The sequence below is a fragment of the Zonotrichia leucophrys genome, chromosome 2, assembly GCF_028769735.1.
Source record: "Zonotrichia leucophrys gambelii isolate GWCS_2022_RI chromosome 2, RI_Zleu_2.0, whole genome shotgun sequence".
NCBI classification, from domain to species: Eukaryota; Metazoa; Chordata; class Aves; order Passeriformes; family Passerellidae; genus Zonotrichia; species Zonotrichia leucophrys.
The window spans coordinates 111414292-111442162 of NC_088171.1; the positions used below are offsets into that span (position 1 = coordinate 111414292).

Consider the following 27871-nt stretch of genomic DNA (forward strand, 5'->3'; position numbering starts at 1 on the left):
CTTAAACATAGCTGCTTCCTCTTGGTATTAGAAGGATGAGAAATGTTCAATACCACAGAATTACAAAGAAAATGGTGTTGTCTCTCTGTGGTCTTTTTGTTTTATCTTGGGAAAACTTTTAACTTGCAACAGCCTAGGGACTACATGTTCCCAACCCTTCATAACGTTTCATGCCACCAACCTGAGTGTGCCTGACACTGACAGAGCTGATGTGTTGCATTTCTCTGTGCCTTTAAACAAAAACTCCAGACTACCCTCTAATATTTCTCGTGCTCACTAAAGAAAAGGGTTTGTGTAGGAAAAATAAATGAATCTGTCCACTCCTGCAAAAAAAACATACAGAAGAGCTACTCCAATTGCAAATTCACCTTTCCACAAACTCCTTGTTCTTGCAGCCAGCTGCAGTATCTTTGAAGCAGTAACTTTCACTGCTGATCATGAAAGGGTAGATGAGTGCCTGGGGGTAGGTATTTGCAATCTCTTCAACAGTGTGTTGTACAGCTACTGCTTCATCCTTGTCAAGTAGTGCCATCATCTGGCTAATCCAACCAATGAACTGCCAGCAGGGAACCGAAGAAAGCTGCAAAAACACAGACACTGCTTTCGTCTTTGGTCTTCCTCAAAAACACCGAACACAGCAAACAAACAAAACTGCTCCGTGGTGCAGCCTGACAGAGAAATGCGAAAAGGAAACAGAGAATGTCCACTAAGTGTGCTAAACACCCCCCAATGAAGCACAGATTTAATTATTAATATCACTACTACTACCACCACTACCGCTGCTTAATAGGTTTTCCATTATAAAGATTTGCTGCTGGTTGATCAATATAAGGCTTTACATTCAAACTTGGGGCTTTTGTCTCTGGATGCAATACACTAATTTTTGATCTTCACATACACACAACTCAAAAATCTGAAGGAATTCAATTCCAACACCATCGGGGTGAAAGTCTTGATTTTAGTCAAAAATGCCACGAAGGAGAACACTGAAACTCCTTATTGTTTATATAGTTTTGCCCTTTGTTCATCTTTAAGCACTTCTGATAGAATTTAAGATCAGACTGCCAGCATTTATTTCACAGAAAGACAGAGGATAGGATAAATAAATGCCTGGTGAACTCCCTTTCTGATTGAGATTTGTCAGTTTGTGTCAGGTTCTGTTTGAACTACTGGTGTTTCTCCGTGGCCACACCTTGTGCACTTCAGCCATTTGTGCTATTTTCTCATTTCCCTGGGATAATGAATCCCAGTTTCTGCCTCACTTGAGCGCCTCCTCTCAAAGGGCCTGTTGCTCTGGGAGCAGCAGCACAATGACATGGGCTGGGAAGGACAGGCAGGCCAAGGCAGGAGCAGGCACGAGTCACAGAGAAGGTCTCAGCTTATCTGTCCCACCACAGCAGGGAGGGCTCACGCTATCCTGCCATGGAATGGCAATGGAAAGACAAGTTGTGGAAGGAAGGAAAGAAGGAAGGAAGTGAGAAATACAAAGGAAGACAAAGCTGCAGTAATCTCTGATGTGAAGAAGGACAGGGAAAGCTGGATGACATGGAATGAGACTGGAAAAGCTGCTGGCTTCCTGCATACAGGAAACAGTCTACAGGAATAAGATACATTCCTCACCCTAATGCTAACCACCTTTGTCAACCCATTTAGATTGTTCTGAAGGAAAAAAAAAGACAAAGCATACCACAGTTGTTCTCCAGCAACTTTCAAACAAATATTTGGAATGAGAATAATGATAAAAAGCTAAATTTCCAAGAAAAATTTTCTGTCCACATTAATTAGACTCAGTAAGTTACAGAAAAGACAAGGAACAATGACGGGATAAAATTTATCTGATTTTCCTGAAGCAAAACTTACCAGTCTAACCTCTCTATGTATCCCACCCCCACCTTTGAAATTTCATTTACAGCAACATTTGCTGGCAGAAAGATTGAAGCAACTAACCTCTCGTGTCACTAGACCCAATGTCTCTGCTGGATATCTTTCAATTATTTGGAGCAGTCTAGGAAATCTCAGCCTGGCTTCTCTGGAATTCAGTTTTAAAGCTTTTATCATTTTCTCCACCACAATAGCTGGGAACTGCTGCAGATCCACAGTGTTAATTTCTGCCAAGAGACATTAAACAAGAATTATCAGAAACACCATCACTTGTTCCATGTCTTTGATCATCTGAAACATTCATCTTTACAATTCGGTATTTTTTTATCAAGTGTATTTTGTATTTTTACTTTGTTCTCCTTCCCATCTGTTTGAACTGCACACATCTGCAACACATGTACTTGGGACTGTAAGGATTAGCTTTATCAGGAAGCTGCATCACTGCTGGTATCTTGCCTGCTTTAAAGACAAGGCTGCTGTGGTCTGGGAAGGAACAAGGGAAGCAGCTGCTGGATATGATATATTTATCACAAGTAAGAGTGAGACTACAAGTGAGCCACTAGTACCAAAGCTACAGAAACAGAGGAGGTGAAAAAAGGCATACAAATGATGCTGAACTGGACATCAAACTGCTCCACTGAAATTCAAGCTGTGCTGCTCACAGAGACCTCCTGGGTACAGCAAAAGCTGATGGACCACAGACAAACACCCCTCACAAGCTTAGGAGGAATCTGACTAACCAAGCAAGCCTTCCTCTTCCCTGCGCAGATACTGGTCACAGAAGCTGATCAAAGTCAGATAAGCATCCACAACTCCCGCCATGTCCACGTGGTCCACGGAGGAGGACTGCACCTCCTCTTCAGACCTCCTCACAGCACTGCTGAAGCACTGAAAAGCCTTCCTGTTCAGACCTGCCAGCACCTGAAATCCAACCATAAGAGGAAAAAAACAAACATTAGTGCTAAAGTAGCATTGAACAATCCTTTCTGAAACTGGAGCTTTGTTGCAAGTATTGAGTGGATAAAACTTTAACTGTTTTAAGATGTTCTGAGCAGCTGATATAAAGGAAAAAAATTGGGATGTTATTCCTAGCAGTGATTTCCAGAACTTTAGTTTCCACAATTTTCAATGGGAATACATAAACTTAGATTAGTCTTTGGATATGTTAAGTGCAATTTTTGTCACTGTAGAAAAGTTAACATTACTGGAACTTTTGGAAACAGTTAACAGAAAATATAATAAAACTTTCAGGTTTTTTTCCTATTAAGACATATCTACAACATCTGCACTACAGTTACACTTGGAATTTGTGTTAAAAAAGCATGCATCAGACTATTTTGAATCTGATGCCTTTTTCTCTATTATAAATATAGTAATACTCATAATACATTTCTAATGCAGCTCATGCAATGCAGTGAATACAGAATCACTGAAGCATGAAAGCTGAAAGAGACCTTCAAGATCATCGGTCCAACTGGGAACTCAGCACCACCACAATTACCCCTACACCACACCTAACAGTGCCACATCAGATGCCTCTTAAACATTTCCAAAGATAGTGACTCCACCACCGCCCCGGACAACTTACTCTAATGCCTCACCATTCTTTCATTAAAAAACAAAATAAAAAATTCTAATATCCAATTTGAACCTAACTGGCACAACTTAAGGCCATTTTATCTCACCCTCTCACTTGGGACATGGCAGAAGAGACCAACTCTCACCTCACTACAATCTCCTTTCAGGTGGTTGAAGAGAGCAATAAGGTCTTCCCTGAGCCTCCTCCTCTCCAGGTTAAAAAGTCCCATTTCCCTCAGCTGCTCCTCACAGGACCTGTGCTCCAGGCCCTTCCCCAGCTCTTCTGCCCTTCTCTGGACATGCTCCAGCCCCTCAATGTTTTTCTTGTAGTGAGTGGCCCAGAACTGAACACAGGATTCAAGGTGCAGCCTCACCACTGCCCAGCACAGCAGGACAATGCCTTCCCTGGCCCTTCTGGCCACACTAAATGCTGTAACTGAAATTAAACAGTCAGGTAGGTGGAAGGAGACTACCAGGGTCAGAGTGCTGCTTAATACTAAGCTAAAATAAGGCTAAGCTTCTTTATCTTTTAGAAATCCCTGGGATGACAATCTTACTCATCTGACACAGAAGAACTTTTGTCCTCATCCTTTAGATTGCCTAAAGAAGAACACTTAAGAATCACCTAATAAATGAAGCTCAAGCTCTTGCTTATGTTTCTATACACCTGAAAATTTAAAATCTTTTTTTTGCAAGACTTCTTGATCTGCTTTACTTTTAAAACAATAAAACACAAATTAAGAACTTTTTTTTTTGTTGTTTTATACTAATATGGTTCCTATTCCCTGAAGTGATCCTGCAAGAAAGATGGGAGAGGGACTTTTCACAAGAGCATGTAGTGACATGTAGGACAAGGAGCAATTGCTTCAAACTGAAAGAGAGCAGGTTTAGATTGGATATTAGAAGGAAGCTCTTTGCTGTGAGGGTGGGGAACTGCTGGACCAGGTTGCCCAGAGAAGTTGTGAATACCCCATCCCTGGATGTGCTCAAGGCTGGGCTGGATGGAGCTCTGAGCAACCTGGTCTAGTGAAAGGTGTCCCTGCCAATGGCAAGGGGGTCAGAACTAGATGAAACTAGATGATCTTTAAGGTCTCTTTCAACACAAACCATTCTATGATTCCATATGTAAGCGTCTTCATGATGGCTTTAGAAATTAGTAGATATAAGCCAGCAGTGGTACTTCAAATTCTTAATCCATTTGACAGACAAGAAGTCAATGCCACAGCATGTGGGGCAACTGACAGCAAATATAATTTTAGTTGCAGCACAGTCTAGTACTGTATTCTTCAAATGCACACCTACCCAAAATAGGCAAAGACAACATGCATGTGCTCTGCCTTAAAAAAATTTCCACTTTTTGCTTCCATTAAAATTACCTAGATAAAATAAGTGTATCAGTATTATAAACATCTCTTTATCAAAGAGAACAGTGTGGGGGCATGAAGCAGGTCACAAATGCCCAGCTGAAATCAAAGCATTCTTTGAGGATCCCAAGTCTTGTCTCACCACTGTGCAGGCAGATGCTGTGACTGTGTCTTCCCCCTCCATTCAAAATCCAGGTACAGAGAAACACAATAACATTCTCCTATTTAGAAAGGTTAGAGTGATGCCAAACTCCAGGAGAGCAAAACCTGGAAGAAACAGCAACCACAGCCTTGTTTTTTGCTTTTCCCCCTCCCCCTTTCTCTACCTGGTGTTGCTGGACAAATCACTGCTAATAGCAGACAGGTTTCACATGCTCTGTATCTATCCATACTGAAGTAGTAATTCTTAGTAAAAATGACACTGAAATTACTAAAAGATCTTCCCCTCTCATTTACCTTTTTAGGGTTCTCAAGGCTTTCTCCTGATATTAGTGATATCTTCCCAGCCTTTTCTTTCTCAATTTGCTCAAGACACCTTGGATCCTGACTAACAGCATTGGCCATGATGTGATACGTTGTACCCAGAAGAAGATTCTGGTTTCGGAAGGCTGTTATGTTCTTGCTGAGATAGTCAGATTTGGTATCTTCTGTTGGAATTCAAGAACAAAGGTTGGTAACTGGACAACAAATCAACTTTGTGAAATAAACAAGGTGAAGAAGCAAAGGCTGTTACCAAGCAGGGAGATGGTTTTCAGCACTGAGAGCAGGCGCTCAGGACAGCTCAGGCTGCGGCTGCTGCTGTGAGTGAAGCGGCAATAGGCGAAGTTCCACCTCAGCAGCCACTCCTCCCTCCACCTGGCTTCCTTGCGCAAGTCTTTCAGGAGCTTCTTGGCCACTGCAAAGCTGTTCTGTAGGCAGATTAAGAGAATTTTCAGACCATATATCTGAACAGGCACTAAAACCTGCCCACAACCAAATGAGGGATGAGAAGATTTAAGTAACACAAGTAAAGTTGCAGTAAGGCAAAGAGATGCTCACTGCTTGCCGGGTCTCATATTCAGAACCACTTTCGTGCTAATGGAGAAGTCTGAATAGCAAAAAAGAAGAGAGGTTTAAACAACTGAGAAAATCACTCCAGCTGCAAGAAGCATGTAACTGCTCTACAGTACAAACACATATGGGAAGCACAACTTGATTTAAGATAGCATCAAGAAAATCACTTATGTTTGTGTTTTGATCAGAAGTTTCACAGAAGTAACATAAAAGGAAATCTTATTTTTCACTTACTCCTTCAAGAGTGTATAGCCAACAAAGCAATAATGTTATATTTGCTTATCAGATTGCTTAAAATAAACTCTTGTAAATGACTGCAGACTTCTGCAGCATCTCAGAAGATGGGAGACCTTGACTTAATTATTCATCTTGTCTCAAGTTTGAAACACCAAAGGCCCACCATCAAAAACACTGTTTCAGTCATTTCAACAGCCAGATTCAACCAAAAATTTCTAAGTCACTTAACTTTAGTTCCTTAGTTAACTAACATCAGCAATGAAAACTGTGAAAAAGAAGAAATCCAGCATTGCTGATTGAAGAAAATTATACTAATTCAATCAGAATTAGTTTTCTTGTACAGAAGAAATTATTTGTGAAAAAGAAGCATAATGCCTGATTACGAGCATCCCTTCTTTTAAAGACCGAAACATTTCAGATACTTTATCTGCCCTTTAGAGTGTCCAAAACCATCTGTGGATCAAAGGGGACTTCAGGCATATTTCCAGTAATGACAAATTATCATCAACTTTTTAATTAACATTTATCCTTTTGTTTTCTTTCATTGTGCAACTGACTTTCTTGAGCTTTCAAAATGTCCTGGACTGCAGGGTCAAAAAGGGACAAGGTTTGCCCTGGCAAAAGGATACTGAAGACCACCTAAAAGGCTTTTCCAGCTTTCTCTTTGTACTTTCTCAGCAAATTGGAAGCTATCAGACAGTATATTCACCTGTTTCCTGGCACTTTCTATCATCTTCATTTTCATATTGAATTTGCAGCTTTTAATCATTGAGTGAATGTTTTCACCCTGTTGATCCACTTCCATTTGGTCACCAGCACTGTACTCTCCATCCACCTCCATACTGTCATTGGCCTGATCTGAGGGAAGTTTCTCCTGCAGTTTGTCAAGAAAGAAACACCTGCACAACAACAAAAGAGTTATAGATCACTCTGGTATAAATTCAAGGAAATGAATGTTCCAAAGTGTTGATCTGCCAAACAGCAAACCAAGCTAATAAAAAAAGTCAAACTAAAGCTATCACCTTTAGCAGAGCTAAACACAGGCCTCAGAGACTGGGCACTCCCAACAGGGATCAGGTTGACCCTGAGAGCATTCAGGATTTTGTACTGGCAAGATTAGTGTTAGAATATGTCCATTATAGAGTGGGATTTTTTGTTAGTCAGTTCCTTTGTGCAAGCTACAGTCCCTAAGTTCACCAAGCCATAACTTGCATTTCAGCTTCACAGACGTGCAAACAAAGGAGTCTCAATTATTTAGTGTGAGTGCCAGGCTGTATTTTATGGCAACCTGCTATTCAAATGTTTATCACATCAACACATGCCAACACTGAAATCTGTGTTGCAGAACAGATCAGCAACAACACTCACCTTTTGAAAAGGAATTGCCATGCTGAATCCTGTTACTCCACAACTAGTCCTATCTAATTCAATAGCACATTTCATTAGTAGACTGTGACTCAAAGCAGAGGACAGCACTACACTCTGAAGTGGCACTTGGCACATCCTTTGTTACTAATTTAAGGTAAGACCAAGGTTTTCAAAAAGCACATTAAGTGTTTAAAACCCTGACAATCCTTCAAGTCATAAATGTTTCGAGACTTTTTTCAAAAGTAAGCCATGCCAGGTATTCTGCCTAATACTGAACTCCAATAAGCTGTTCTGCAGCCATGCTTTCCTGACACCAAGAGATAACAAAATAAATCACACAGCATAGCATGTATCAGCAGAGCTACTGAAGAAGTTATCACACAGGAAAGAAGGACTAATCTAGACTTTCACTGGAAGAATAAATTGGGACAAAGACAAACGCTATGGCAAGGACAGAAAACTTTCAAATTTCAAAAAGCATTCCAGTTTCTTCAGAGCTAATCCAAAGGAGTCTCCAGAGAGCCTTTGTTCTTTCTAGCAACATCTGCACAACAGAAGTCTCCAATTAAAGCAGTGGTCATTAACTTTCCCATAAACAGGTGAGGCACTGAGAGTGACAGGGCTGGGCTTGTTTTGTATGCTCCCTAATTTTGGAACTGCCCAAGTATTTTTATTCTTAACTGACTGGCCTTTTGGGTGGTGTTGCATTGAGCTAAATGCAGCTAATCTACTCAATTGTAAAAGTGAGTATGTTTAAGGGCTGCTGAAATGGGCCAGCTTACACAGTGTATATAGTCAGTGATGCAAGAAAATGACTAAACTAACATCTATGTTTCCCTATCAAAATAAAATTTATTCCCTGGCCATTGCTCAATCTCCTTTTGCTCCTCTCCACAAGTTAGTCACACAAACTCCCCAGTTATATTGAGAAAGCTACTACCACAGTTAAAAAAGGGAAAAAAACCACAATATATTGGATCAAACCCCTCCCACAGAAAAACAAGCAGCATTAGAAAAAGCACTTCCTGGAACTAAACAGGCAGACAGAACCTAAGCTAACCCAAGAATGCAATTTTACCGGTTTGTAATGATATCATCCCAGATGTTCATAGGATCCATTTTAGCATCTGGATATCTGCTTGTCCAAGTTCTGAGAAGTCTCTTAAGGGAAGCCTCTGAAGCTAAGTTACCTAGAAATCAATTGAGAACATTTCAAATGCATCTGAAGCCAAACACATGAAAACAGGCTAAACAAAATATAGTCTAACATTCAAACCAGAAAGCTGCCATTAAGTAACCCACTTGCATTTCTGGGCTTGCACTAAAAATGCTACTTAGTGATCATCATATCACTTTTGTTTATTGCTGAAGCACAGGGGGTTCTGTAAGGACATCTGTGTCAATTGCCACTGGAGATCACCACCAGGTAGTTTCCTTTCCATAGATGAACATGCTGGAGCATAGTGGCACTGTTAACTAAATTTAATATCTAATTTGGTTTATGCACATAAATGCATAAACCTTCAGGCCTATGTCAAGAGGTGCAACTTCTATACCACACCCATTTTTTCATCTCTGCTAACTGCTATTTACTACCAAAAGTCACTCCAATAAAAAAGCTTAGCTTAAAACTTTAACTGACGCTTTCAAAAGAGATGCTTAACTCTTATCATGAGAGTTATGCTAATTAAACTTTACAACAGAACACAAAGTTATGTTCAATCCTATCTTACAAAACTGTAATAGGTCTTACTGTCAAGAAGCCAGTAAGAACTAATTCCAGACTTATGCTTCTTCAAACAGCAGTCCAGAAATTCAAAGTTCAGGAAATCACAATTACTGAATACAAAAGGAAAATTGCTTGAGGAAAAAAAACCAAAAAACTTTACTTCTTTTGGTCATAAAATTGATGAAATCCTGTATTTCTGTCAAAGCTTGTACAGACTGCAGTTTGGTCATTCGACTTTGATATAACAAGGAATCAATGCTGGAGTAGCTCTGAAAAGACAGGGAGAGAATCAAAGACAGGATTTAAAGCATGGTTCTTTTCAGTACCCTACAAATTATTGATCTGATGCTTTTGTATGTTATGCTTTAGAACCCAACCTCTTACAAGTAATTTAATAGCTGATAATCAGAGAGCAATTCTGCTTTGGACAAGAACAGAGGCATATTCTAGCTGCAATTCCTATCCTGGGCTTGAGCAAAGTCCCACAGTCTAATCAAAACTCAAAAACTCAGTAATGGATAGAATTTGTAACTTCCCAATGCAATGCTCTTTGCAAGCTTGTTCTGGGGACAGGAAGCCCCTGAAAAGATGAACAAAATAAATTTTTTATTGTCTGCACAAACAATTACTCTGAAAATGTATAAAAGATAAAAATCAGCAAAACAGAACAAACTAAAACAGAAGAATGCACTCCACTGGCTCACTCACCTTTCATCATTGTAAGCAGTGAATTTAAAAGAAGTTTTGTCACCTGACATGGAAGGCACCGAGTGTTGCTCTTAAGAGCATTATCTAGCAGCAGTAATAGCAACAGCAGTTTCATTGTTCTAGTTTACACAAAAAAACCATACCAGAGATGGAACACATTATTACCTGCATGAAGATCTGCATGCCATTGCTAATGTAATATTTGGCTCTGTCAAAATCATCTTGCAGGATGTACAGGAGACTGAGTTCTTGGCTGTAGTGCATTTCTATAATGGCTTTCTTCTGTTCTGTCTTCATTGCCTCATCAATAAAGGTTAGCAAAGTCTGGTCATTCTCTCCACTGAGCAGTAACTTCAACTTACTGCGTATTATATAGGGCAGATATGTCTCCTACAAAGTGAGAACACAGTCTTTATTTCTTGGAATGGAATAACAGATGATTAAGTTTTTTTGTTATCAGTGGCAAATCAAATAAATAAAAAAAAATTTTGAATTTTTTAAAAGATACTTTCGCTTTCGACAAATTCCTATTTGCTAACAAATCAAAGCAGTCTTTTCCTACAGCTCAAGAAGTTGTTAGTAAATTTTACCAGTTGCAAAATCCATGCTTTGGTAACTCTTAAAATAGGAAAAAATATAAGTGAGAAAAGCAACAAAAAAGAGTTGCAAAAGGAAGGAGATAATAAAGCTAGTCCTGTGAGATCTGCCACAGACTTGAGGTAAAAATTAAACAACAAAATGAACAAGCAGAAGTAATTCTTTCAATTTTTAAAATATATTGTACTCTCCACTAATTTCCATAATAAAGTAAGCCAAATAATGTAATTGATTTTCACCCATAATCTCAATATTGTAGGACATCCCTGCAGAGATAAAAATGGTGCAGTACCAATGAAATAATTTCTAAAAACCTGAAAAAATGGATCATTCCATGTTTTGCTTAGGTCTGGAGGTTTTCCACTATCAATGTTAACAGTAGCGCAATACTCCAGAGACTTCCACATTGTGAGGTGGTCATAGCATTCCAGAGATGCAAGTTCCCAGAAGTCCTTCTCTGCTTCTGTTGGCTCTCCATCTTGCCAGTCTTCTTGGGAGAGTGCCTAGGAAATGAATTTGAAGAGACAATAGTGCCAGATTCCAGCCAAGAACCTGTTTAAATTCTAAGTCACGAGCAACTTAACTGTAATTAATTCTCATTAAAATATCTATCCATTTACCAGATTGTGACAGCAACATTAAATGCAGAAAATCCAAGCTTGGCAGTGTTTATATATAAATTAATTTCAGGTAGCTATCTTCAGAAAACCTACACTTTTGAAGAGTGAACATTTTAAAAGAAGGTTAGAGATCTGTCTTCATTTTTACCCACTGCAACTCATGCCATGAACACATGCAATTTGCTCTCTCAGGGTTGCAGTGTACCCATGTGTTTTTATTTCTCTGCCCAGATAATTGCACTTTTTTCTAATTTGATTAGTTTTAAGTAATGACATAATTACAAAACAAAAATATCTTGTAATTTTACCTTATCATAATATTGAGCTGCTTCAGCATAATCATTCCTTGCTTCTGCCAACAAAGCTTTCTGTGTAATTTCCTTAGTCCCAATCTTACCACTGAAAATGCCACGGAGGGCATCATAATCCCCAAGGGATCTGTAGAGCCTAGTAAAGTTGAAAAGAGAAATCTTTTAAATAGCTCAGCAGATGTATATCAATGCAAGCAGAGGCTATCTAAAAAAAAAAATAAATTCAATAAGCAGTAATACTACCAGCTTGAAATAGTAAATTTTTAGTATTTTCTATGTATGATCAGAAATACATACTTAACTACATAAACTTCATCTTGTAGCATAATAGCTGAACTATGAAAACTGCTGCAGTTGAAAAGCTGTGAACAAGATGTTTTTCAGCAGTCTGACAGCATCAGAAGAGTGCACAGTTTTAAAGTCTAATTGCTCTCACTGACAGTATTAACTGAAAAAAAATTAAAGCATATCTAATTCTAAAAGACAGAAAGACTGAAAAAGAAACCCCACAAGCCATAAAAGCAGAGTTCTTCACAGGGCAAACCTAAGTGGGAGTAAATTGTCTCAAACAAGAATTTACTTGGCAAGTTCAATCCATCTGATCACATCTGGGGGCAGTTCTGTCCTGCCACGCATCCTTTTGGACGGGGGCTCCTCTGCAGGGGACAGAGCCATCAGGGCACGCTCCAGGAGCAGGATGCCCATGGGCTGCTGCAAACTTGCAAGGCAGCTCGTGCTCACATTGGCTGAGTCCAGTTCCAGCAGCTCTCTGTGCTGGTAACTCATTTCCTGTAAAATAAAACAACAGGTGTGTACTTGGTGTAAAACTATACAGATTTGGTATCCTTCTTCTTATAGAGTAAGCTGTAAAATGGAAATAAGCCATTAGGCCTCCAGAAGTTCCCAACCCAGGGAAAACTGGGATCTTTTCCTTCTGTGCTGTTGCTCTTTGGACAGAGAACAGTACAGAGTAGCCCCATATACTTTGGCTCCAAGACATGGGACAGCTCTCTGCACAGAATCACAAGGTAAGTGGGGGAGAGGTAGATGGACACATTGACAGGCTGAACTTTTCCTTCTGTCTCTTGGCAGGATATTGCCTGCTACACAGCAGCTGTGCTTCACTTTGCCTGTTCAGTGGTGCATTCCTGCATAAGCCAAAGGCACGATTTACAGATTTACCACGAAGTCTTCTCTGAGCTGGAGGCTTTCTATCCACACACTCAGCCAGTTTGAGCACATCACAGCTTCCTGTTAGACTCCTCCAGTCTAACAGGACTCATCTACCCCTACCTGATTTACAGACATGACAATATTTCTCTTTAGCATATTTACCATTAGTCCAACTATGGAATAATCTCTTCTTCAGGGATAAACATTCTTGTCTACTTGAACCTTTTTTGGTTTTTTTTAAATACTTAAATCACTATTTTAAATACAGGTAAATAAATCAAGAAGAAAAAAATTCACAACATGGAAGAGGTGCGGTATAGCTTTCATTACAAGAAGCAGCACCACATTTTAGAATAAAAATTAAAATCAGATTCTTGCAACACAGCATGTTCAAGGATACCATGTGAAAAGAAACCACTGTTTGGAAATTGCAACAGGAGACTGTGAACAACCAAGTTACACTTCTTTGATAAATGACAACCACCACAAAAATTACGGAAGAGGCATCTGGCATAAGCAAACTCATGACACAATTTGTAGAGTTGAGACTCAAAAAATGCATAGCCTCTTGTAGCTTCCTGAGTTACAGACCAGTCAGATCCCAATGAGGGGTTAGCATATATATTTCAACTACTCTTAAGGCAATTTCAATTAGCTGCACACATGCCCTAGACACATTCCTTGACTGTCAGCTTTTAGGAACACAGTGACAACTGCACAAAAATCTAAAACCTTAAGAACAACTTTGGTAAGGCAAGGCCAAAAGCCCTTTCTCATACCACAGGAAAAAGAACTGTGCAAATGTAAGAATATGTGTCAAGAATGAATATCCTCCCAAACTTACAATTTATAAACATCATCCCACATCAAAGGAGGTATCTTTCTATTTAGTGCATTTTGATGACTATTTGATCACTTATCTTCTCAAAGCAGAGGAAATGTCCCCTGCTCCATATGCAATGAGCACTGCCTACATGTATCATATGTTCAAAGATTAGGGAGAATGGCATCCAAGCTGGCCTGGCAGCTAAAACATTTCTAAGGCAATTATAAGTTCTTCAGAGGCCAAGCATCTCTTTGGAGGCTATGTAAACTTTTGTCATGGAGTTAACTCTTTTAGTATTTCAGTTGGTCATTAATCTGCCCTGAAAGTGAATCCCAGAGCTTCACAGTCGATTTTAACATTACATGTGTAGACAAAACCAGCTCTTTTAACCCACCAAGCTACTCTCCTGATGGGACATGAACCTGTCGAAGATGAATAAGTCAAAAAACCAGAAGGAAACTGTAAAGCAGGAAGCCTTTCTGAAATCAGTCAGTATTTATTATGGTCTTGGTATACAGGAAAGAAAAGCTGTACTTCCAAATGGCCAAGACACTAGGATCCACATGTGTGAGTCAAAAATGAAAGCCCTGACACTGCTGTGCTCTTGCTCACACTCTCCCAGGCTGCTCTCTTGATCAATGTGAACTCAGTTCCCTACTGGGAAAAAACTTCCTCTCAGTGCTTGCAGGCTGTTTGGACTTCATGATATTGTACTTTTGTTATTGAAGAGGATGGCAAGGAGATGCTCTTATTGCTCTTACAAAGTTTGTATTTTTGATGAACTTGAATTTAACTACTTCTTGAGTCTCCATCTTATGTCTATTCAGAAAAAAAAAAAAGTAGCCTAATGCAACAGTGTTATTAGCAGGGTCTAGACAGCATAATTCAACACAAATAAATATCATCAAGACGGAACCAACAAATGCAATGTCAAGAGGGAATATTAACAGATAGCTATTGTGAGATGCTGGCTCAAAAAATACCAAGACAGCCCAGAAAAATCCCCATAGTATTTGACCTTTTACGCAGCTGCACAGAAAAAAAGTAAACAAGAAATTACATTTTTTCAGATGCGTAATTACAAGTACTAAGAAGCAAGGTTTCTCTCTGTTTACAAAGCTAGTTCAAACTAGATGGTTCTCTTGTATTTGGAAAGATACCTACTGTCACAAAGTATTTAAATTTCCATAACAAAAAAGAAACCATCAGCTGCCACTGAAAAAGAGATTCCTTTGAGAGCCAGGAATCACAACATCAATACAGTTGATAAGAATCATTAAATACGGTGACAGTGGGTATTTAACAGGTGCTGGGACAAGGTTTTTTTATCTCTCTGAAAACTGGGTTAAAATTCACAATCTATTCCAGGTCAGTATAGTCTCACAACAGAAAGGCTCGTGTTTCCTCTCCACTGAAACAACTGTGGTGCACCCACTCATCCTCTGGTGAACCCTTCTTTTATTACTGAAAATCCCCAGACAACTACTTCAGGGGACTAATTTGAAAAAAATAAACAAGAGAGACTAACAACAAACGGTCTGACAGCTACTGATATCCCCAAGACATCAAAGAATTCCTCAGTAAGCACTTCCCAGAAACAGGAAGATAAGCACAACACCCACAGAACCCTTTCAATTGTTCTCAATTCCCACTTCAATTGAAATAGCTTTCATTTGTAATCAAACCTCTTCTTGTTACTGATGCAATTAGAACATTAAAAGGTGACTCAAACTCTAGAGATCAGAAATGTAGAAACCTTGAAAAATCAGTTCAGAGGTATGAGATACCTCGTTCACCTTAAGTGTCACTTGAAATACCCATTTGGTTAACAATTCTCCTTCCATCTCTGTCTAAACTTCAGTGACAGTATTTGACCTTCACTACCCTGGGTTTATCACACATTCAGAGACATTATATCCAGTTACTTCCATGCCATGTTATCAGGATTTACCTGGATGCACGCAACGAAGGGTGGAAAGTATGACAGGCTCATACTGAGGAAATTATTGAAGTCGTTCAGCAGCTTCTGGACAATGGCGTTTTTCTCAGAAGGGTTTTTAGATTTTTTGACCTCATGAAAAATTCCACTAAACAAACTGCTGAAAAGTTGTTTGGCAAATGTTGGATCTTTCTGTGAATTACAATAACAACAGTAAGGTCACTGAACTTTGCTGTGACACAACAGACTGTTAAATAAAATTAAAAGACATGACCCACCCTGTACCTAATCCCTAGGCACTCTTTGGGAGTGGACTATTTAGTCTGGCATGCATTTTACCTGTGCTGGGAAGTACTGTACTACCCATTCTAACACCATTTTAATTCTTCTATTTAAAGAAACTCCAAGGCAATGCAGATTTTCAGGCCATAGTGTCAGTGGAAAGGGTGGAATTTGCAATTTTCACAAACTCACAACTCTCATTACAGGAACCAGATACCCAATATCATGTTAGGGACACCACAGTCCACGAAGTGAGTTTTGGGAAAAAAAAGAAGACATCAATATGTGAGGAGACTAAGTCCTGAAAATTGAGGCAGCTAATAGAGGGATTGTCTGTATAGACAGACAATTTCATCTGAGATTTAAAGGCATTTTTTCAATCCAGAAACACATTTGTGTGTGTAACATAATCCTGTGCGTCTTGGTCTATCATGGGTCTGGAATTTGGTCTAACTCTATCTGACACTCCACTCATGAGTGTGCTACTTCCATCCTTTACAGAGAGATAACGGACTATCAGAAGTAATCAACTACAAAGGTAATCAGGAAGACTGTGACTTCCCAAAGGCTGTAAAATGGGATTCAGTCTGCTGCTCAGTTCAGTCTATAGTTTCTACCCCTCTCATGTAAGAAAAGGAATATTAGATCAGCTTTACTGAGGAGTCTGAGTCCAGTCTTAGTCACACTAAGTTCATTTGTGTGTTCATCTGTCATAGACTTTACAAGTCTATGACAGACATATAATAAAAGTGAAATGGCTGTTTTGTTACTAAACAGTGAGATGTCCTTTGCAATAATGTCTGCAGAGAGCACCATCTGTTTCTCAAGCAAAGGAAGCTGCAGGAAATGGACAACAGCTGATGTATCCAGTCCTCAACTGCTCAGGTGAGGCAAGCAACAAAGCCTCTTCTCTGAGCACTGCACCAGCACAGGGGCAGCAGAAACACTCCCTCTGAAAGCAGAATCTTTAAATGTGTATCACAGTGGTTGACTGCAAAGCTACAAATCAATTTTTGAAGTGGTTGCCCAGCTACATGACACTTTCCCTACAGGACCAGCAAAGCCCAAAAGTGACCTTGGAAAAGCAGACAGACCTGGGCAAGGCCCTGCAGAGGGGCAATGAGACTGCAGTACTCAATCTGGATGTCAGGAAGGTCTCCCACTCGGTAACTTCTGTACAAAGTAACCTGGGCATCATACTTCATCTTCAGCTCAGATTTTATCTCCTGAAATGCATTAATCATGAAAAAATATGGTTAGGAAATGGCCTCAAGATGTGCCAAGAGAGGTTTAAATTAGATATTATGAAAATTTTTTCACTGAAGGAGTGGTCAGGCATTGGAGTAAGCCTTCCACAGAAGTGGAGGAAACACCATCAGTGGAAGGGTTTAAAAGACCTTTTGTTGGTTTTGGTTTAAAAGATTTTGTTGGTTGCATTTTGGACTGCCATACAGAACACATTTACAGGTTCTCTCTTGCTGGGTGGGAGGAAATGGTACCTTTAGCCTGCAAGTAAACATAAATGGGCTAAAATAGATGCTTGTGTGGTTCTTCCAGACATAAGTTCTGTTTACACAGTTGTCTGCATCTGCAGAGTATTACAGGAGTGTCTCAAACTGGTAGCTCTCAATCCTGGATTTAGTCCTCTTGGGACTAAATGCTATCATTTTTTGATGATAATGTCTGCTATTTTTAGTAACAGGAACATCTGAAAAACTGCTACAGAGCTTAAAACCACTTAGATTTATTGCAGGTACATAACACAACCATAAAATCCACAAAGTAGTAAGTTTCTGGCCTTGAGAAACACTCAGCAAATGATTATTACTGACATTCCTTCAGGTTAAAAGTTCAAACCAGTTCTGGGTAGTCCATCAGCTGTACCACATTTTTGAGTTCACCTTCAGACACTGAATAATGTTCTCCAACAATTTCTGCAGTGTATTGTAGCTCTAAGGCTCCTAGTTTCCAGAATGACAACCGTAAAGGATTTCCCAATAACTGCTAGGAACTCCCATCACATAAAATCATTTAATGCATTTTAAGTGGTAGACTGGAAGTGTTATTATCATCCAGCTCTTTTCTCACCCATGCTAAATAACATCACTTAACTTTAGGGCCATAAAGAGCATTATTTCCAAATTAAACCTTCTAAAGCTCTTAAAGTAGCAACCAGTACCTTACACCTACCCTTTCTTCCCAAAGTTACTACAAGAGATGAAGTACAAGACTGCAAATGCATTGAGACTTGAAGTCTTAAACCCATTTTGATTGACTAACCTTTTCTCTTTTCTGTTCAGCCAGACTTTTTCTGGCATAAATCAGACTGAGTTTATCTTGGTCCTTCAAGAAACGTCTCCGCAGTCTTAGAATTTCTGCTCTTTCCTCCATACCTAAGAAACATATGACCATGTCCACAGCTTTTCTTTTCAGATTTAAGGCAAAAGCATCATATAAAAACAAACATCATCTTTGTGTTTACTAGCAAATAAATACAAGGTCTTTCAACAAGCTAGCCAATGGTAAAAAATTAAATTGCTCTTAGGAGAAGAGATATTAAGCATTTATATAGAGACTTTAGGTGTATGGATGAGGTATAAAGATCAAACTATTGTACAGGGAAAGACCTTAAAACTCATGAACAAATATGCCTCATATGCCAGATTTATTTTAAGCTCTCAAAGGCACATATGGCATTTGCACTATATTCCAGAAAGTATACAACTCCCTAAGTAAAGGGATGCTAAAAGATATTAAAATACTGTTTAGTAAGGATATTGTACTGTAGTTCTAAAGTACTATTACAGAACTGCCACTGGATCAACTCCTGCTCAGGACAGTCATGGAGAAAGGCCACTTAACTGACTGTCAGCTCAGTCCACTTCCTAGAACAGGAGAGTGAGGAAACAAAAATATACCACTGTAACTGGTATTCTCCAGGGCAGAAGACCAGGAACTACCTAGAAGGTAGACTGACCTCTCTGTTCTGTAGTTCTGCATGAACTGCAGTCTATTAGTCACAACTGCCCTGAAACACCTCTCAGGTACTGAAAAGGTTGATCTTTATAACTCTATGCATGAACTCCTAATGTCATCCTCTTGGTCAAAATTTTAATGGCAATGTAGGAAAGGATTAAAGAGGGAGAAGGATCCTAAGTTACTTCAGAATAGTACTGATATTTTTCATTTATTTACTGTGTGGAAGGAGCATTCTCAGTAAAAAGCAAGGATTTCTAATGATAGACTGCAAAATGTTGGAGATCATGTCAGCACAGCTGAAGTGGTTTAGAAAATACACTTAAAGAGATCTCTTCTTTAAAGAGTTAAATTTAAAACAGAAGGGTCAGAACTGTCTGATATTCATGCTGTGATCCTCTGTGGGAGAGGTAGGAATGCAGAGATCACACTGACTGGTTTCTCATCCAGCCAATTCTTTCAGTGAACAACATATAATTTTACAATTCCTAGCACAGTCGAGCTTTTTGTCACATGCTATGTATCATCACACACTCCTGGAAACAAAATCTCACGGTCAACCTCAATTGGGCTGTCTCAAAGACAATGGACTGCCAGCCAAATAACTGACAAGGATGGTTCATAAAAGTGTACTAATTGCACGGAAATTGCACAGTAAGGCTTACAGACCTTTAGTTTTGCTGTCCACTTCATCTCCAGGCAAACCCAACCTTTTCTTCCCGAAATCTGGCCCCACTGGTTTAAAGGTTGCTTGTTTAAGTTTTTCACTCCTTTTGCTAACCAACAGCATGGATGAAGACAAGGATTCAGAGGATGAAGGAACTGCATACTCTGCCAGTGTGTCAATGCTACTTCCAGTTAGCCAATTAAAAGAACTTCTACCACCTGTAACAAGAAATCACCAAAAAGCTGTAACATACTCAGATACAAATAAAGTGAAAACATCTCTGAGGCAGGTATTTTTTCTCTCCCAAAACTATAATTTCCTAGTGTTTAAGGGCAGAACAGATTTCAAGCTGCTAGGTAAGACAGTGTTTGTTTTACATTAGGCAGAACATAAAATATGTATGAGACTAATAAAGGCCTGGAAAACAAAATACTAAACATATTTATACTTTTACATTAAGAAGTTATATGCAACAGAAATTAAATCACTCCTACAGCAAAAAAGAACATTTCAGAAAACACTGTTCTGGACTTACTGCCATGCTGTGTAGGTGTAAATTCATATTGCCTTTGGGTAGCCCTCACTTGCCCACGGACTGACCCAGAAGGAGAAAGGGATCTTTCCTGTGACAAATTCCTGTGGGTACTTGGAGAAGCCTGAGTCTCCACAAACATGGGTGTGAGCACAGTGCTTCGGTAACGCCAGCTGGAGTCAACTACAAAGTCCTATGAACAAACAAAGATTTTAAGTAAAACAATAAAGATGGAGGCTTTCTGCATTTCTTCATTGAGCAGGATGGCAGAAATTACAGTCCAGAAATCAAAACATCCTCCCAGGTATAGGGGCAAAACTTGACTACATATAAAAGTAACCTCTACAAACCACAAACATGTAGAAGTTCTCCACAGCTCAGTAAATAAAGCTCATTAACTTAGACTGGTCACCTGAGGACTGATTTACAGCTCTTGCACCAGTACTCCTGTCTCTTGACAGTATTTCTCCAGTTGATGCTGCTTCTCTCTGCTACCCTCTTTTTTAGCATTTCAGTACTCTACAAATCAGCTATTCCTGGTATATTATTTTAATCAAATATACATTTTTTAAATGAAAGTACAATTATTGCCCCCACAAAATCATTAAACTTCTGGTACTGTGCACAACTCATAACTGCTGCACCTGTTAACTTGGGAGCACAAAACACTTTGAAAAATCTCCTTCATTATGCCATTCTTCTTTAAGTCATAACTACATTAAAGAGCAGAATTTGTCACATAGTTGCGAACAGGACTGCACAGTACAATTCACCTGAAATTTGCATTCAGACAGTGGATGCTCAAATATTTTTCTGGAATAATCTGGGCTCTTGCTAGTCATTTCAAGCAGAAAATTTGTGATTAGACTCAAGTAATGTGTTTCAATCTTGGTGGAATAGAAGGAACTTAACAACGACAGCATGCGGTCAAGAGTATTTGTGGGCAGCCTTGTCTCATGACTCCAAAAATTCCTAACAATTAACCTGTAGAGGCAAAGAATAAAGTTATTCCTGGTTATTTTCAAACAGAACCACCTCCCACCACTGACTTCTAAAAAAGCCAAGTTTAAAAGGGAAAAAACCCCAAACCCACCAGCAAAAAACTCCAAAACAATAAGCTGCAAAGGCCTTCAACTAACACTTTCATGCCATTAATCTTGCATTGAATTACACTGAATTCCTCATTCGTTTACCATGTTCTATGCCTCATATAAAAGGATAACTCTGAAAAAATGATTTCTGTCAAGTTTTTTCCATTTGAGAAGTGCTATGGATGGAAAAGCACCAAGATGTCCTCTTTCATCTTTTGCTTCATCAAAAGAATTTCTAAAAATCCAACATTTAATCTACTGTTGTGCACTTGTGTATAGGAGGGTCCTCCTTGTTCAAAAACTCTAGCACATTAATGCAGAATTAGGTTTGGCATAATGAAACAACCTCACCACAGCTTAGAAATTCGTTAAAATGCTTCACTTACACTTGATGTAACACCATGGGACAAAATTTTATAAATTAACTTACTGGAAGAAAAGGAAATAGCATTATCTCAGTGTTACTCTTTTATATTGAAATACTTACAAAAACCTCTAAGGATCAACTCTTGCTATACAAAGTAAGAGAAACTGAGGTATTTTTATTTCAGACAGTTGTCACAGCACTCTTTACTCACTGCAGTTCAGCATTCTCATCAATCAGTCCTTGAAGCAGTATTTCTTTTGCCACTTTGAGTATCTCCTGAGAATCATCATCTGCTTGACTTTCTGGATCACTGATGGTGGGAGAAAAATATCTCTTAATGACTTCTCTCAAATAATCCATAGCAAAATAAGAGGATGAGGATGGTGGGACAAAAAGGAGGAATATGCCCTCTGATAAAAAAACTCAGCTTGGCATAACAACACATAACATGAAGTCTTCTTGCCAAAAATGCCTTATATCTCCACTACTAATAAAATAGATTATCTAATAAGCTAATTAATATGTTAGGTATTTATTATGAAGTTTGCAAGGTTGAATCTGAAAAAATAGGCAGAGAATGCTTTTCACAAGTGATGCTAGAGTAAAGACTGGCTGTATTTTTTCTTCGCAATAAATGTCCATTCAAAGAATTTTCTTGGAAAAACACACACATAACCAAGTTAGATAATTCAATAGCAACCCACTTGTCAAACTGAGCATGCCTATTCCCTATTTTAAGGGATTAAGCAGAAAGACCATCTTTATACTACCAGATCTAAGTGATCCAGATCATGCCCATGTGCCTTAATATATTTTTTTTTAATGTATAATTTTCACTAGCTACAAATTCCAGCAACAAGAAAAAAAACTGGAGCATCAAAGTTAAGACCTCTTATGCCATTCTGTTGTGCTGATGTAAAATCCTAGTTCTGGTCCAAGTATTTATTCCTTATTGGAAGTGATAAAATTGTTACTGAAGGCCAGAGCCAGTTAGGCAAATCACAGACTATACTCTTCTGACAACTGGAAAAATCCCTCACCAAGGGACATGAAATTGGAAGACCATTACAAACACTTCCACTCTGCCTGTGACAAACCACTGAAAGACAACATCTGCAGTGAACACATACCTGTAATTATCATAAATCCACATCAGGATATCATACATGCGCTGTCGACATATTACAGAAGGGTGAGAAATGAACCCTGTCACTCCAGGCAGAAGCTCTTTAAGTTCCAGTGGTTTTAATTTAGACAGCATCTTGTGCACTATATCCAAACAAACCCTTTGTCTTTCATCATCCCTAGAAGAAGAGAGAGGAAAAAAAAAAGCCCAGTCACATTGCTTTTCTCATCACTGCTACATACAGAACCAGAAGATTGGTTTATGTTTTAACAATATTTAGTTTTTCAAAGGGTTTTAGGTAAATACTTTTGCAGTCAGTCTAAGAGCAAGAATATAAATAAACTAATACAAACTACAGAAATTGACATTCCACTGGTGTTTCACCCTAAGGCTATTTTAGAGGTGTTCGTTCATTTTTCACAATGAGCTAACCATCTCAACTCCCAGATTACATCTGCTCAAATTTGGGGAACAATGACCAAGAAGTGAAGGGCAATTATAAATGCTTCTGAATGTAAAAATGTTGTGGGCAGCAAAGAAAATATTATCAAGAAACTTGAACTACCATCATAATCACATGACTACTTACCTATGATTCATGATCTGGATAAAGTCTTTACTCCTTAACTGCAAGTGGAGATCAGGAATTTCTTCAGCCCGGCACATTATTACTTCCAGACAATAGGTTTTCATCACACCATGAAGTTTAGGTATCAAAAAGAATACTGCATTCATAAACCTTAACATAACCAGAAGTCCACAAACAAAAGCAAGTTATTCTCTATTATTCCTCTAGATTTACAGTCAACATACCACATAAATCATGATGTACCTGTCAGCAAGAGGTGGAAAATGCTTAACAACTTTATTCAAGCATTGAATAAACTTATCATGTTGTGTGTTCTGATGATGCTTCAGTTGTTTTATAACGCAATCATAAACTGGATCTTCAAGTATCTGAAAATGAGAAAGACAGTAAGACCAGGATACCCATGAAAATCATAACCACCTTAATGAAACATAGTTTAATTCTCGTGCATTTCACTAGGCAAGAGCCAGCCAACTCATCTTAAACCTTTATGGTGCTTCATGGGTCCTGTACAGCGCTGCCTGGCTAAAACACATGACTGCTACTTAAAAAATATATCTGTGAGCTTCCTTTCACTGGTTTGGAACACCTTAATTGTGTAGTACAAGTTGCTTAGTGTGCTTATATAATAATAAACAGCTCCTCAGTATAGAAGAATTTCAACTAATGAATGTAAAAAGGTGAAAAACAACCAGCAACCTGCAATGAACGTCAAAGGAATAAGCCTTGTTCAGGATAAAACTTACACCATCTTTGCTCATTTATTCAAAATACTGCTTATAGAACTTGAAAGACTGACAAAGACTTAACAAAGCTTTATGAAATATGCTCTACACACAGTGAAAGAACAACCAGAATGCAATTAAGTGGAGAAAGAAGCAAGGATAATAAGGAAAGAAGGAAGAATAACCTACAAGTTCAGGCTAATATTCCACTTGGCCAACAACTTGGTATTTTTGTCTCCAATAGCAGTTACAGAATTATATTTAGGGAGAACACATGACCATGGCTGCATTTTGTCCTCTTTTTCTATTATACAACCCAACATACATTTGTCATTAGATTAAGGATCTTTGAGTGTACATTGCTGTCTGCTGTATTTAGAACCAGTCCATGACATTTTTTGTGCAAGAATTTACCTAATTTCCCTTTGAACCTGCTGATCTGCTTACCCCCAGCACCTCTTCTGGCAACAAATGCCAGAAGTTCCCAAACTATTGTGTAGAGAATTACTTCTAGCATGTCTCAAATTGACTTCTGTGATCACCAAGCACAAACCCTCAGTTCTAGCACTGTAGGATTTGGTGAGTAACAGTTTTGCACTCACCTTATCCACTACCTACAAAATAACTGGGCTCAGATACAGTTATTCAAAAGGTAGTTCCAAACCTCCCAACCTGCTTTTCTTTTCCTCTTAAAACCCCAACTTTAAAACATACTGTGCTAGTGTTGCTGGCTAGCAAAAGCTGAACAAAGCCTCAGAAAGAGATAATTCACCGTCAGCTCCCAAAGAGCAAGGCAAAAACTCTGCACTTAGTCTGTCCTCAAATTCTTTTCCTGTTGAGTTAGTAGTTTGAATTTTTAATTATTCTGTTGGATAAAGACTGCTGAGGTTTAAATACATTAATTTTTGAATCTGAATTGAGTAGTCATATAAAAGATTAACATAAAATTAAGACAGGAAAGGTCAAACACAAAATACAGTTCACTTACATTTTCTCTCTCAGCAATGTATTGAAGAGCAAGTCCCAAAACTTCTGCTGCAGCTGCATAAACTTCTCTATACTTCAGCAAGCCCATGTTGCTGGTCAAAGCTTGAAAATACCTAGGACAAAAGACAGACCTACTGTAAGCCACTACTCAAGCACAGAAATTTAAACTGAAGCAAAAAATTCATACGAGCTGCCCACAGTCATAGTGACTGCTTTCAGAAGAGCTGAATACAGTACAAATGCATTTTCCACTTGCAGTGTCTCAAATCTCTGCTTTAGCAATTCCTGACTCTATGAATTTCCACAAAACTGCAACCCTGGCACCCACTGTAAAAAAGTGTACAACCTTCTAGATACTTTCCAAAATAAATGTGGCCTGCAATTTGTAGATAGGAAAGCATTATTTTTTATCTATCTGGAAAATATTATTTGCCAGATGACAGCAAAGAATTCCAAAGAACAAGCTCCTACACCTCCTGTTGATAAACTTGCTCTCTTTGATTTAAGATTTTTTTCAAGATCATTCACAAAAAACTGCATTTCTCACCTGGCACGATCTATTTCACACTTTGGGTCAAAGGGTGGCAAATTGTTAGCAAGAACAATTCCCAGCAGCTGAATTCCCACTGAATTATCCTTTGTATCAGGGTCTCCACTAGAAAACTTTTGAAATATTAAACTGTTGGAAAAAAACACAGAAGTAATGATATACATGAAAACCCCAAAACAGAGACACCTTAAGTCACTCACTGTCTTTGTATACAGGGATTTACATGCACACATACAGCCCATCAAAGGGATATTGTCAGAAAGCAGTAGATATTTAGCTTCAATGAAGAAGCCTTTGCAAAGAAACCCACACCAAAACAACTGAAAAGGGATTGTAAGCCCACACAAATGCTTGTGACATGTTCACAAGCATGGCAGATAGCACAAGTCTTAATAAGACTGCACCAATATTCAGTGATAACATTCAAAACTTCAAATAAAAATGTCTTTTCAGAGATTACTCCTGCTTTTGTTGCTGCTATAATCCTTTATATGTTTTCCCATCTCTCTCTCTTTGTTGTTTTTCAAATTAATTCACAATCTTTAGAGAGTCTGGTTCTGAAGTTCTGCTGTTTACTGTAGGGACAAAAAGTTTACTATTGCAGCTGAATTTACCTAATTTACCTTCCCATGCCCTTTGATATAATTCACTTATATTTTTGATATATTGATAAAGGAAAGCAATTGTTCAAGTGTTTACCTGTAAGGTATGGAGAGACAGCTCTTCCAACACTCTATAACTGTCTTTATGATTTCCAGATTGTGCCTGAACACAGCTCTTTTTGGGTGAAATGCATTCTTCATCAAGAATTCAAGCAATCTGTTAGCCAAAATCTCATCCTTAATATTCCCCTACAAAAACCAGGACCAAAAATAAATATAGTGACTCCAAGAAGACATAAATTGTTTTATGAAAGCAAGTAAGTAAGCAATTCATGTTTGAAGTTAATATGCAAAAGAATTGTAAAATGTAAAAGTGGACTGATGTATAAAATTATTTAAGAGCATAAAAACAAATTCAATCATTCTTTACCAAACAGTCACAATAACAATAAAAATTAATTTCACAGTTCCTTACTTTGGGAGTGGCTACACTTGTCCAGGAAAGGATTGTAGCTACTATTTCCACTACCATGTAATGAATCCCTTCCCCTCCATTATTTCCAGAAACAACAAGCTGCAGCAATGGACCAAGCCAGTGCTTTGCATAAGGCCGGAATACCTGCGGGGAATCAAAGACAAAGTACAAATTACCCAACTATTTAGCAACCTGTTGTTCAATGAACATTAGTGGTAAGACTGCTAAACCAACCTCTTGAGGATTTTCCTCAAATCCTGAGGGAACAACCATAAACATTTTAAAATAAAAAGTATCCATAACTACATTTCTCATTTTTGCTCAGAAACCTTTAGCCACAGAAAGTGAATTATTTCACTAGAGCACAGACGGTATTGCTCTCCCTTAGAATATCTGTCTGTAAAGGATTTGAAAGAGTATGTCATTACCTACCCTTCCATTTCAGACAGCTTTACTAAGAAAGTAGTATTAAACAGATATAGAGGTTATTGAATTAATCCTGAAATTCAGCATTTTTGGATTTGGAATATTCCAGACAAAACCATTATACTATAAAATCATTGTATGAAGTAGGTTGAGAATGTTTTACCCAAGAATGAGAGTTAGAAAACATTGCTTCTCAAGCAAACACGTTATGCTATCTTAGTATCTTTCTGCAACAAGAACACCATTTAGCTCAAAGTGTTTCTATAAGACTCATCTGTGCCCACTAATAAAACACTGTATTTGCTCCTGTGAAGATGGAAAGTATAATCAACCCCATCTCTTGCCTATCAATGAATACACTACTTGTGTTTCCAGAGGAAACACACTGTGGATATCCTCCACTTACAGAATATGGGAGAAAAAGTATTAACAATGCATTGAAAATACTTGCACTATCTGGAATTTTGAGCCATAAATGCACTCCCTTTTATCATGTCAAACTATTCAATTTGAATGCCCCAAAGGTCTCACTTGATGAAATATTTTACCCTGCAATTGTTACACATTTGGTATTAAGAATAAAACTTACTCACATCTTCAGTATTAACAACAAGTTTTGCTATGAAGAGGCGGATATTTAATGGTACTGATGGATTTCCCAATTTGCCATGAAGAAATTTCATCCAAAGAGGAAGATCTACTGGAACTGTCCCCTGAAATTTGGAAGACATGAGCAAAAATCAAATCACTTCTTGCACCCAACAGGCTTACCAACCCAAAAACCCCCAAGCTCAAGCCACACAGGTTTCTGTATAATATAGCCAAGAAAATGAATAAATGAAGGGAATCAATCATGACTCTCTTTTCTTGGTAGCATTAATAGAAAAATGCCAACTTTTTAGTTAATACTGGCCTCCTCCACTTTGGGTGTGATCTGGTTCCTCTCCATATGTTTAATCAGAGAGGTCATGGAAGCCATACATTCATGTTGGTTGAATTCATCCATTTCCAGCTCCATCTCATCATTTAAAACCTTGTATTCTGTGGGCTCCTGGAAAAAAAAAAAAAGAAAAAAGGTGTTACTATGGTTAA

The 27871-nt window shown here is 38.4% G+C and overlaps 1 protein-coding gene across 2 annotated transcripts in view; it reads right to left on the reverse strand.

Annotated features, from left to right (window-relative positions):
• Positions 1–27871, reverse strand: part of PRKDC (protein kinase, DNA-activated, catalytic subunit) — an 84142-nt gene that overhangs the window by 13186 nt on the left and 43085 nt on the right. The window contains exons 47-74 of one of the 2 annotated variants that reach the window (XM_064706075.1): positions 27693–27830; positions 27373–27492; positions 26354–26497; positions 25976–26127; positions 25274–25405; positions 24728–24839; positions 23258–23382; positions 23015–23164; positions 22430–22603; positions 21511–21609; positions 20615–20825; positions 19845–20034; positions 19312–19527; positions 17947–18059; positions 16761–16892; positions 15397–15576; positions 12027–12235; positions 11444–11582; positions 10830–11018; positions 10084–10308; positions 9371–9479; positions 8560–8671; positions 6823–7012; positions 5557–5731; positions 5280–5467; positions 2622–2802; positions 1948–2108; positions 369–580 (exon numbers count right to left, since the gene is read on the reverse strand). In XM_064706075.1, the coding sequence (XP_064562145.1) occupies positions 369–580; positions 1948–2108; positions 2622–2802; positions 5280–5467; positions 5557–5731; positions 6823–7012; positions 8560–8671; positions 9371–9479; positions 10084–10308; positions 10830–11018; positions 11444–11582; positions 12027–12235; positions 15397–15576; positions 16761–16892; positions 17947–18059; positions 19312–19527; positions 19845–20034; positions 20615–20825; positions 21511–21609; positions 22430–22603; positions 23015–23164; positions 23258–23382; positions 24728–24839; positions 25274–25405; positions 25976–26127; positions 26354–26497; positions 27373–27492; positions 27693–27830 (4478 nt within the window). Of the gene's footprint in view, positions 1–368; positions 581–1947; positions 2109–2621; positions 2803–5279; positions 5471–5556; positions 5732–6822; positions 7013–8559; positions 8672–9370; positions 9480–10083; positions 10309–10829; positions 11019–11443; positions 11583–12026; positions 12236–15396; positions 15577–16760; positions 16893–17946; positions 18060–19311; positions 19528–19844; positions 20035–20614; positions 20826–21510; positions 21610–22429; positions 22604–23014; positions 23165–23257; positions 23383–24727; positions 24840–25273; positions 25406–25975; positions 26128–26353; positions 26498–27372; positions 27493–27692; positions 27831–27871 lie in introns of both variants that reach the window. The other variant, XM_064706074.1, reaches the window with a different exon arrangement.